Genomic DNA, 12,111 nt, shown 5'->3' on the forward strand with positions numbered 1-12,111 from the left:
CCCCCCCCCTCCCCAGGTATCTGATGTCTTCCTGGATTTTTCTTATCAATAAAAAAGTGGTCTCTCTCTTCCTCCTCTTTGTGAACCCCAACCCCTTCTAGCATGGATGATATAACCAAGTTTAGTAATGAAACGTCTGTAAGAAAACAACCAGGCTCACAGACCACCAAGGAATATACTCAGCTGTTCTCCTCCTTTAATTGCTGCTCTTCCCGTCTTCCCCTCTTCTATTTTCTCCTTTTCCTATCTTCTACTTCACCTCCTCCCAGCCCTTTCCCATTGTAGCCAAAGCTCTGGAGTCTCCTAACAGGCTGTCATGTCACAACAGGTAGTCCTTGACTTACAACAGTTCATTTAGTGACTGCTCAAGGTTACGACGGCAGTGAAAAAAAGGGGACGAGACTGTTTTCCAGACTTAACCACCCTTGCAGCATCCCCATGGTCATGTGTGATCCAAATTCAGACGCTTGGCAATTGACTCACTTTTATGACGGTTGCAGTGTCCCGGAGTCACACGATCCTCTTTTGCGACCTTCTGACAAGCAGTCAGTGGGGAAGCCAGAGTCACTATACTAATATGTAACTATGATTTATGACCTATGAACCTTATATGTATATTGTGGGTCTACGCAGAGACAAATTCCTTGTGTGTCCAATCACGCTTGCTCAATAAGCAATTATTTTTCTTTCTAACTATATCGTCTATCTACTATCTATAATTTATCTACTGTTGTCATATCCACCCATCTATATCATCTAATTTTACAACTGCAGTAATTCACTTAAAAACTGGCAAGAAAAATCGTAAAATGGGGCAAGGCTCACTTAATAACTACCTTGCTTAGGAACAGAATTTTTGGGCTCAAATTGTGGTTTGTAAGTCAAGGACCAACTGTACTAGGCAGCTATGGTGAGATTTGCCATCACCCCCTCAATTTTTCCTCTAGCCTCCCCCCCCCCCCCAATCTGAAATTCTGGACAGACCTAATTACTCAGCAAGGCCTTAAATCCAGCCAAGACTTATGTTTTGGTTTTACCTTGATTTGTAAAATCAGTGGCACAACGACTTGTTCAGGCTGGTGGGAGCAGGTGGGTAGGAAGAAACTGCATATGGATCACAGCTAAGGATGCAAAACTGGGTCACTAATCCAGCGGCAATGGGCATTTTAATCCTTCCTGAGCGAGAGTTTAAAAGGAGCCAGGCCTAGTTCCTTTTGCTTATGGAAACCGTGGCTTTAAAAATAAAACCCACCTCTGTGTAAACTTTGATCCTGTTAAGAGAGGTCAGCTGAAGGATTAACCTGCTCAAAACATTTTGTCTTTTGGGCAGGTGCTGAGAATAAACCTTGGAGATTATCATTAGATTTAACACCGGAGAATATTCAACTCTGTTCTCCATTAATAATCCATAAAGAGCAAAGAGAATAAAAGTTCTGTGTTGCTACTAGGAAATTGTTTTGTTTTTTTCCTGCAACAAATACAGGTGTTTTTTTTATTTAAACTTATTTTCTAGGGTACATGTTGGAACAGAGTCCTGATCTGATGCCTCCTATTCCAGGCACCTGTAGCTATATATTATGTATTTTCAATTTTTAAAGAACAAGAGAGCCAAAATCTTATTTCAGCAATTGGAGAGGAGGTGAGGTTGCAAGTTCAAGAGGATTGGACACTCCCAAATTATGGGGTACAATTCCAGACGAAGTAGGGCTGTATGCATGGATGGTGTTTTTTTTTTTCCTGGATGGATTAAAGTGCTCTTTTTTTTCAAATTTGGTGAATGTTAAGATGTGCAGACCTTAATTTCCCAAAATTCCCCAATCGCAGTAACTCTCAGAATTACGTTTAGATAAAGGCAAAGACTAGTGATGTAAATCGGAGGGGGGGGGGGAAGTATATACTGTGTCTGTGGGGGTACGGTGTTTGAACGTTTGTAACTGTCATTTATTTTAACTTAACATGTCAAGGTTCAGACCACTAGATTCCACAATGACTCTTGAGTGACTTAGAATTTAATAAAGGAATAAAAAAGAAAATGACATATGACAAAGAGAACAGAAATTACCTTTATGTAACATGCAAGATAAAAGATGGATGGAAAGAAAACAGGGAAAGGAAGGAAGAGGGGTGGTGAGGAAGGAGGGAGAGGAGGAAAGAAAGAAAGAGGAAGGAGGGAAGGAAATGGGTATGAGGAGGGGGAAAGTGGGTGTGAGGAGGGAAGAAAAAAAAGGAAGAGAGAGAAAGAGAAAGAAAGGAAAGAAAAGAAAGAGAGAGAGAAAAAGAAAAAACAACAAGCAGATGCTGGTTCCCAAGACACCTGCAGCTGTTCTCAAAAGCTGCCTCTGGCAATGCTTTGTCCTGCAGCTTTTGAACCCACTGCCTCCCTTTTTCCAAGGATCTTGTTCCCCCCTTCGCACTGGCTGCCTTTAGTCTCTGGAGGCCAAGTCTAGGAAAGACTCTGCAATCGCCAATTTGAGGAGGGGGGCTTCCAGCAATAGCACTTAAGGCTTATATACCACCCCACCCCGCAGCACTCTCTGGAGAGTTTACAAAGGTCAGCCTATTGCGCCCCCCCCCAACAATCTGGGCCCTCATTTTAACAACCTCGGAAGGATGGAAGGCGGAGTCAGTCCTGGATCGAACTGCTGGCAGGCAGGCAGAGTTTCTGACCCCTGTGCCACCAGGGCTCAGGTAAGATTGCTCCCAGGGTGGTGGTTTTCAACCTTTTCTTTACCATGGGCCCCTTTTAAACACCTTTTGGGGCATGGACCATGGCCACAGACCCCCAATACATAAGATTTAAACCATAACATTTCTTCAAGTCTTCATCCTCCCCACCCGCCCGAGATGATATCGCAGCCCCCCTGGGGGGTCCACAGGTTGGGAGCCACCGTCGTCCCAGGACAAACTCCAAAAGGCACTGATCATCTCTGTCTACACAATTGTCAGAGAAGAAAAAATACGGGACGGTTAATGGACAGAAGACTTTGCTCTGAGGTCACCAATTAGCAAAGACATCCATCGTTCCAATCTGCACATTCCTTGGCTGGGCCCAAGAAAGTTAGTCCTCTACTCACAACCACTTGTTTAGTGACTGAAGTTATAATGGCACTGAAAAAAGTGACTTTTTTGACACCAATGACTTTCGCTGCATCCCTGTGATCAGCGGCATCAAGAAAAGTAATTTTTGACTACTTTTCACACCATCATCGCTGCATCCCCACGGTCATGTGATCAAAATTCAGATGCTTGGCAACTGACTCGTATTTGTGACGGTTGTAGTGTCTTGGGGACACGTGATCCTCTTTTGCGACCTTCTAACAAGCGAACTCAATGGGGGAAGCCAGATTCACTTAACAACCGTGTCGCTAATTTAACTACTGCAGTGATTCTCTTAACAACTGTGGCGAGAAAGGTGGGGGGAAATTCACTTAACAAGCCTCTGACTTAGCAATGGAAATTTTGGGCTCAATTGTGGTTGTAAGTTGAGGACTACCTGTAGCGCAAGAATTTTTGAAAATGATTCCTGAAGATGCTACCGTATGAAGTTGCATTCCCAGCTATTTATTTTCCAGTACAAAGTCCTCAGCTTATGATCACAACGGAGCTCAAAATTTATGAGACAGTTACTAAGTAAATTTTGCCCCATTTTACAATCTTTCCTGCCACAGTCGTTAAGTGAATCGCTGCAGTTAAGGTAGTGAGTCTCACTGCCCCATGGACTTCGCTTGTCAGAAGGTCGCAAAAGGGGATCACATGACCCCCCCAGGACACTGCAACCGTCATAAATATGAGTCAGTGGCCAAGTGCCTGAATTTTGATCACATGACCATGGGGAGGCTGCAATGGTTGTTAAGTGTGAAAAACAGTCATAAAGTCACTTTTTTTTCAGTGATGCTAAGTTTGAATAATTGCTAAATGAATTGTTGTAAGTCAAGGACTGGCTGTATTGTGAAACTCTGCCATTGCTTCCTTCCAGACTTTGTCCTGCTGGTCACACAACCATCTAACCAGGCAAGATAACAATCTGATACCTGATCGTTTCACCTACTTCAATATTTTTGAAGGCATTTTCACCCTAAAGTCAAAGTCAACCACATCTGTTCACGGCTAACTATGCCTTGTATCCTCCATGAGAGTTTGCAAAACATTGGCATTTTGGCCAGAAATGTTAGGTAAACAGCCAATAAGTGAACCGTGGTCAAATCATGGCTTGCGAAGCTTCTCACACCTTTAATGGGGGGGGGGAGAAAAACCTGTCTTCTTTTTCCAGAAAGGAAGATTAAAATAATTACCTGAGAAGACTTGGATCTGAGGAACGGTTGGCTCAAGGAAAGCTGACAATGGGGAATTTGCCCTGGATATTAATCCAAGGAAAAGGTCACCTCTATCTACTTAGAAGAGGGAAATATTCTGAACTTTAAAAACAAATAGCAACTTTCTAATTATGAGAAATTGTTTTAAGCAAGTTGTGCCCCCAAGGGATGCAGAAAGGGGGTGAAGGGCTAATTCCACCTCCTACATCAACTGCAGTTTGGCATGGACTCCTTTCAAAATGGGAGTCGGCTTGTAGAAGACAGCTTTGGCTTACGCCAGTCCTCGACTTGTGTCCATAATGGAGCCTGGAATTTCTATCGTAATTCATAATGGTTGTAAGTCAAGGCACCCATTTGACTAACTCAATTTTACAATCTCTTTTGCGGTAATCATTAAGTGAACATGGTTGTAAAGCAAAAAATGATGGTCACTAAGCAACTGCTGCGGTCATTAAGTGAGACGATACATTCCTGTGTGTGTTTTTTTTGCCAAGAAACAGCTGAAAAAGCCAGTCTCCAGCAAAAAAAATATTCTAAATCACATTATGGATAGTCCTTGACTTACAACCATTCATTTAGTGACCATTCAAGGTTACACCAGCACTGAAAAAAGTGACTGATGGCCATTTTTCACACTTACGACTACTGCAGCATCCCCCTGGCTAGGTGATCAAAGTTCAGATGCTTGGCAACTGTTTTCTATTTATGAGGGTCGCATGTGATCCCCTTTTGCGACTTCTGACAAGCAAAGTCAACGAGGATTCACGCAACAATTGTGTGACTAATTTAACAACTGCAGTGATTCAGTTGCCGGCGGGTAACACCCAGGGGTAGGGCCTTCTCAGTGGGTGCACCTGCCCTGTGGAACCAGCTGCCTGCGGAGCTTAGGACTGCCCCCAACCTCCGTTCATTCTGCCGGGACCTGAAGACCTGGCTCTTCGAGCTCTCTGGCCCAGGCTGAGAATATTTTTAATTTTAATTTTAACTGGGTTTTAATTTTCTCAGGGTTCTATTTAATCTCTTTTAATTTGTTTTAACGTTTGTATTGACTGTTTTTTAAATGCCCTGTAAACCACCCTGAGTCCTTTGGGAAAGGGTGGTATATAAATCTAAATAAAATAAAATAAAATAAATAAAATAAAATGTCTCTCTTAACAAAGGAAAATTTAGGCTCAGTTGAGGTTGTAAGTTAAGGGCAATCCAGCTGTGCCCACCCATGGGAGTTTTGCCAGATGTCTCTCTCCCTCTTGAACCCAGCAAACAATGTTCTCTAATCCAGATATATCTTCCAGCTAAATTAAGATTACATCCCAAATAAGCCACAATTGTCTGGTTGTTCTCATCCTATTGACATAACCAGGTTTGGTCCCTAGCTGCAATTTTATGCCTGCAATGCAAAAGAGAATGTCTGGAGGGAATTAAAATAAGGTGTGTGTGGGGGGGGAAATGGGTGAAGCTCACTTAACAACAGTCTTGCTTAGCAATGAAAACTTTTGGCTCAATTGTGGTCTTAAATTGAGGACTATCTGTATGTGTTTATGAAACACCGCAACCGGCTTATAAAGGTGAGCCAGTTGCCACACACCAAAAATGTGGTTAACTGACTTGAGCGTGTGTGTTTGCTCCAGAATCCAAAAGGTCATCTGAGTTTAGTCATAGTTTTGAACAGCTTCTATGTGAGGGTAGAAGAAAGTACATTTCTGTCCTATTCTGAAAAGGAGCAATTGCAGCTTCCATGGAACCTTTAAGTCCTGTAGCGCCATCTGCTGGAAAGGAGGTTCAATGCACTGAAAAACAAATACAGGCAGTCCTCGACTTACAAACACAATTGAGTCCAAAATTTTTGTTACTGAGACATTTGTTCAGTGAGTTTTGTCTTATTATAGGACCTTTCTTGCCACAGTTGTTAAGTGAATCACTGCAGCTGATACATTGGTATCCCGGTTGTTAAGTGAATCTGGCTTCCCCCATTGACTTTGCTTGTCAAAAGGTTACAAAAGCCCCATTTCCATCTGTCCTGTTTGCCATCGTTCACTCCCTAGAGACTAAAATGGACAATGTGAAATTTGAGCGGGCCACGATTCTACAAGGAGTATATATTGGAGGTGGTGACCCTTTGAGAGCGGTATGCAACAAAATTTCATTTTGATGTGTGCCGATTGGTGTACATTCAAAGTGACAATAAAGTTATCATCATCATCATCACGTGACCCCAGGACGCTGTGACCGTCATAAATACGAGTCAGTTCCCAAAGACCTGAATGTTGATCACATAATCTGCTACAAAAGTCGTGTGAAAAATTATATTTTTTTCCTTCAGTGCTGCTGTAACTTAGTAAAATTTCGCCTGAGAATCTTGTTTTAATGAAGGGCAATGCCATTCTGCAAGTTAAGAGATTCTGGCATGGAGAGTTCACTTTTTCTACAGTTAGTCCTCGACTTACGACTGCAATGGAGAGAGAAGAGATGTGACGTTAAGACAGCAACAGTTAAGACAACCTGGCATGTTTTCAGCCATTTTAATTGTGGTTATTGGAGATGGGGTTAAAATCATGTAGAGATGAGGGACTGGATAACCAGAGGGTCCCTGATTGTGCGAACAAAGCCATGACAAATAATACATGTCATAAAACCTCTTATTAATGTGGACAATTAAAAGTGGACTTTATAGTGAGGTTTTCCTTCCTGGCATTAGCTTCAGACCTCCGCTGCCTCCTTTTTCCCCGTCTCCTGTCCCTCGAAGGGAGGATACTTGGTCTCCACATCAGCCCAAGTTATGTTGCCGTTGGCCAGGCCGCCCACCAGGGCTGGCAGCTCTGAGATCTAAAAGGAGGAAAAAGAGACATACCGATCAATCTAGGATTGAGTGTCCGTGTTTCGGAGATTCTTTCAGAATACTGGAAAGTCATGCAGTGGGACTGGCTGCCCAGCAAAAGGATTTATTCCTCTGGGATGCGTTTCTCCACCGCAAAGCCAGAGGGAGCACAGCAAACACATACCCCGTGTTTTCCCGAAAATAAGACCGGGTCTTTTTTTTGGGGGGGGGGGCCCTCCAAAAGAGGCACCAGGTCTTATTTTCAGGGGGTGTCTTTTATACTCAACTCTGACACCGACAGCCCCACCCAGCCGGTCCACTTCTTCTGGGGCCAAAGTTCTGCAGCTGCATTCGGGCCTGCATTTTGCAGTCAGGCCACTCCAGAAGGCCTAAGCAGCCAAGTACTGAGCTATGGATTCAATCTATGGCTCGGTTCTCGATTGCAGTGGCCTTCCGGAAAGGCCTGTGACTAAGAAATACGGGCTTAGCTGCAGAAGACGCCACAGAAGAAGTGGGCTAGCTTATTTTCGGGGTAGGCCTTGCTTTTGAGGAAACAGGGATACCACTACCATAAACAAATCTAAAAGGCAACCGGACTTTGTTTTCTCTTTGGAAATGTTTCGCTTCTCATCCAAGAAGCTTCTTCAGTTTTCACTTTAGTTCTTCCATTAGAATTGAAGAAGCGTCTTGGATGAGAAGCGAAACGTCTTCAACGAAAATAAAAAAAAGTCCGGTTGCCTTTTAGAAAAGCATCTTTGGGACAACCACGACCTGGATAGACTGAGAATCTCTAGATGTTCACCACCAGAGAAGAGTTTCTCCTGTCCTCAAGCAGTCTCCACCCAAGAGGGTGATTCTGACCACTCTACATGGGCCCTTGTCTCCTTTCTTAATTGGTCCTTTTCGTCTTGGAGACTTCTCTCCATAGAATTATCTTTATTTAAAATATTTATAATCCACCTACCACCCAGATCTCGCAGCAAGTTATAATCCATAAAACAATTAGAAAGAGAAATGTTTCCAACAGTATTTCTCAACTTTAAGACATGCATAGCTGGCTGGGAATTCTGGGAGTTGAAGTCCACATGTCTTAAATTTGCTAAAGTTGAAAAATGCTGGTTTATAGAGATGGATACGGATTCTGTTGGTATGTGTTTGTGTCTGACTTTCTTCTCTCTCCACCTTTCATTCCCAAGGACATATTTTTATTTTCTGCAGATTTTACACCCCCATCCTTTGCAAAAGCTGCCCAGAGTCCATCATACCTCGGCCCGTATCTGCCGCATGGAGTCGCGATCTCTTAAGGTGGCTGTGTGGGGGGTCTTATTGACCGTGTCAAAGTCAACTGTAATCCCGAATGCCACCCCGATTTCATCCGTCCTCGCATACCGCCGACCGATAGATCCAGAAGAATCGTCCACTTTGTGGGAGACCCCGTTTCTGGTCAGAGCTTCAGCTGGTTAAAAAAAAAATTATTACATGCAGAGTCCGTTACTGATTTGTCTAGTCTGAAAAAAACTTTACAGGTAGTCCTTGACATATGACCATGGGTGAGCCTGGAATTATGGTCATTAAGAGGGTCATCACATGACTGCACGTTACAATATTTTGCGTGAATCGTTGTTGTTAAGTGAACATGTGATCGTTAAGTCCCCCTTTCCAGAAGCGATTCACCCAAACCATCTTATCTGCAGGGAAGCCTTTTACTCACAGAGCTCCTTCACGAATGGAATAAATTCCTGATTCTGACTCAACGGAAGAACGGAGCACTTGAAAGGAGCCACCACAGCAGGAAAGCTGAAGTACTGGTAGAAAAGAGGAAAAACAAGCAGACATTCAGAAAATTAAGAGCTAATAATAATAATAATAAGTTGGAAGGGACCTTGGAGGTTATCTAGTCCAACCCCCTGCTAAGGCTGGTAAAGCTAATCTTAGTATGGCGACTTAGGACTGGCAGACTTACCCAGTTTGAAACATTTTTTTCCCAAGTAATTTTATTGAAATATATTATGAAACACCAAAGGAAATAAAGATCAGGAAAGAAAGGGGATGGAGGGGGAAAAATCCAACTTTTGTCAGTATAGCACAATTCTTAAGTATAATTATAGCCTTAACTTTTTGCTCTGCATTTCTATACCGTTTTGGTGTAGTGGTTAAGCTGCTGGTTTAGCAACCAGGAGAAAGTGACTTCTAGTCCCTCCTTAGGCATGAAAACCAATGAGGGAGGGGGGGGGCACTTTGAGCCAATTCCTAATTCCCACTTAACCACTGTGGCAAGAAAGGCCGTAAAATGGGAGTAAAACTCACTTAAAAACTGTCTTGCTTAGCAACAGAAATTTTGGGCTCCATCGCGGTCGTGACTTGAGAACTACCTGTAAGTCAAGAGTTGCCTTATGGCCACAAGAAATCCTACCGTTCGCTGCTCATCTCCCTCCCTGATGCGGAACGTGTGCTCAAATATCGTGTACATGATTCTTCCAAGCCCAAACGAAGGCTCAATCACATTGGGGACAATCTCTTCCACTGGAAAATGAGAGACAAAGAAAAAACCTGCGTTCCTGGGTCAGCTCCAGTAAAGAAACAAACTGTGTAAGTTCCCAGGCTGAAGACTGTTTTTATCAGAAGAAAGAAAGAAAGAAAGAAAGAAAGAAAGAAAGAAAGAAAGAAAGAAAGAAAGAAAGAAAGAAAGAGAAAGGAATTGTTAACAGTCTGCTGCCCTCTCAAAGATCTTTTTTTTGGGGGGTGGGGTGCACTTCAGCAGAGGTGGCTCTAGTTTTCGAAGAGCTGAGGGGGAGGAACACTCACCATGCAAGGTTTTCTGGAATCTCTTCACGGCGACCATGTCCTTTGTTACCTGAAAGGTTTTCCCTTCTGTCTCGATCATAAATTCCCTACCAAGGAGAGGGAGAGAGAGAGGGGGGGGGGTATTGGTCAAAAGGATGCTTAAGCGCTTCTTTCTACTGTGGGATCTAAAGGGGCATTTGGAAGCTTCCAATGGTGCGGGACACGCCACGCTTCCAGAGCTCCCCTTGAGCAGCTTGTGTGACATGCTGCTGTGTGGAACAGCACAGGTCCAGAGGTGTGGGTCCAGAAGAGCCTTTCCTGCTGTGGCTCCCCCACCTCACTTTGGGACACGGTGTCCTTTGAGGGGGAGATCCACCCCTCCCCTCCTGGCCTTCCAGAGGGGCCTTAACACCGTCGTTTATGTCCCAACGGAGGTGTCCCACTCGGGAAGTGGAATAGGTGGTGAGAAGATCCCACCTCCATCCTGTTCACGTACGGCTCCCTTCTTATCCCGGTCTTTTGTTAATTTCAGAACTAACCAACATTCCTTACTGCAGAACGTTTTAATGTTGCTTCGTGTTTTGACCCCTTAATAGAGAGAATCTCGGTCATTCAGCAAACGGTGCTCCCAAAAACGCATTTTCCAAAAGGCAACTGGACTTCCTTTTTCTTTTGTTTTGTTTCTCCTCTGAAAACATTTTACTTTTCACTCCAGAAGCTTCTTCAATTCATTGATGAGAAGTGAAATGTTTTCAAAGGGGGAAAAAAAGAAGGAAAGTCAAATTGCCTTTCGCTGGGTTTTTTTATATGATGCTTTTACGATGCTGCGAGTCGCCCAGGCTAGCTTGACAAGTGAGATGAGCAGAATATATAGCTGATTAGTAAGTAAACTAATAAATCAATAAACAGGGAACAGGGAACAGGCAGTGGGGGCTGCAATCCGTGTACTCCGATGCTAAGAGGAAATTTCATCTCCTCAAAAGCAGAGAAATTCCTATTTCTTGCACCAAGAGAACCTAATTAGCTCTGTGGCTTCCACACTCACCAGCTCACTTTTAGCTGGCTGCAAGTCTCTTTACAAGAAGCTGCTCTTGCAAGTCACTTGGAAACTGCTGGCTATTGTGACTGGTTTTATTACTGTTTCTCTGAAAAGCGCTCAAAGTCTTCTGAAGAAGGGTAGCTGGGTATCCATCAATAAGTATTGTGAGATAAGAGGGTGTTTTTTTTCTTTTTATGACCCCTGTAATCCCTTTTTTTAGTGTGGAGCCGGGGTGACTTGAATGGAGCTTGAGCGTTTACTAGCCGGATGCCCTTCCTGATGCCTATGCAGAGTTCACAGTAGATATTTTCTCTTTGTGCCCTAACAGAGAGACATATGTCACTGCCTAGGATTGAACTCTCAACCTTCCGAATGGAAGGCAAGAGTCTTCACCTCTAGGCCACCGCGCCGCTCCAAGAGAATGAACTCGGTAAAATCACACTGGATTTCAACATTTATTGCGTTTGAATGCTGGGTTTAAAAATCTTGGCTCGCAGGGCTCCCAAAGACATTTGAGATCTTGTCAGGCTCGGCTTACCCTTTTTCGCTGAGCTGTGTCTCCATCTCACTGATGTAACACTCGTCACAGATGGCAAGGTACTCCAGGACCAGCTTGGCATCTTTCTTATACGCTTTCCCAATGGCTCCCTTGTTTGCTTCAAACTGAACCACGTTGGCGATCCTGTACAGGTGGCGCTAAGGAATCCGACTGTGGGTGTGTGTGTGCCTAGGATGTCACGGGGCAGGTAAAATGCTTTTTTAACTGGTCTTTCCCACCACTTCTTTTGTACTTTTATAGGTAGCCCTCGATTTACGATCACAGTAGGGAGCAGAGTTTTCCGTTGCTAAGCAAGGAGGTTGTTAAGTGAGTCACACCCAATTTTACGACCTTCTCTTTAGGCTTTTTACAGGTAGCCCTGAATGAGTGACTACAACTGGGACCAGGATTTGCACTGCTAAGCAAACGGTTGTTAAGGGAGCCACTCCAGTTTTAAGACCTTTTTGCCATGGTTGTTAAGTGAGTCATGTAGCTGTTAAGTGAATCCAGCTTCCACCATTGAGCTTCTCAGCTTTCATGTCGGAAGCTGGCTGGGAACGTCGCAAATAGTGATCACATGGCCCCGGGACACCGCAAACCATCATCAATACACGTCAATTGC

At 43.8% G+C, this 12,111-nt stretch overlaps 1 protein-coding gene and 1 long non-coding RNA gene across 2 annotated transcripts in view; one reads left to right on the forward strand and one right to left on the reverse strand.

Annotated features, from left to right (window-relative positions):
- Positions 1–12,111, forward strand: part of LOC310648912 — a 468,719-nt gene that overhangs the window by 265,629 nt on the left and 190,979 nt on the right. The window lies entirely within an intron of this gene.
- The window catches only part of GARS1 (glycyl-tRNA synthetase 1), a 32,811-nt gene continuing 27,433 nt past the window's right edge, over positions 6,734–12,111 (reverse strand). The window contains exons 12-17 of the mRNA XM_083376986.1: positions 11,490–11,634; positions 9,934–10,019; positions 9,542–9,651; positions 8,840–8,933; positions 8,394–8,584; positions 6,734–7,136 (exon numbers count right to left, since the gene is read on the reverse strand). Of these exons, the coding sequence (XP_083233112.1) occupies positions 7,011–7,136; positions 8,394–8,584; positions 8,840–8,933; positions 9,542–9,651; positions 9,934–10,019; positions 11,490–11,634 (752 nt within the window). The 3' untranslated portion in view covers positions 6,734–7,010. The remainder of the gene's footprint in view (positions 7,137–8,393; positions 8,585–8,839; positions 8,934–9,541; positions 9,652–9,933; positions 10,020–11,489; positions 11,635–12,111) is intronic.

The sequence above is a fragment of the Vipera ursinii genome (genome assembly GCF_947247035.1).
Source record: "Vipera ursinii genome assembly, chromosome: Z".
NCBI lineage: Eukaryota > Metazoa > Chordata > Lepidosauria > Squamata > Viperidae > Vipera > Vipera ursinii.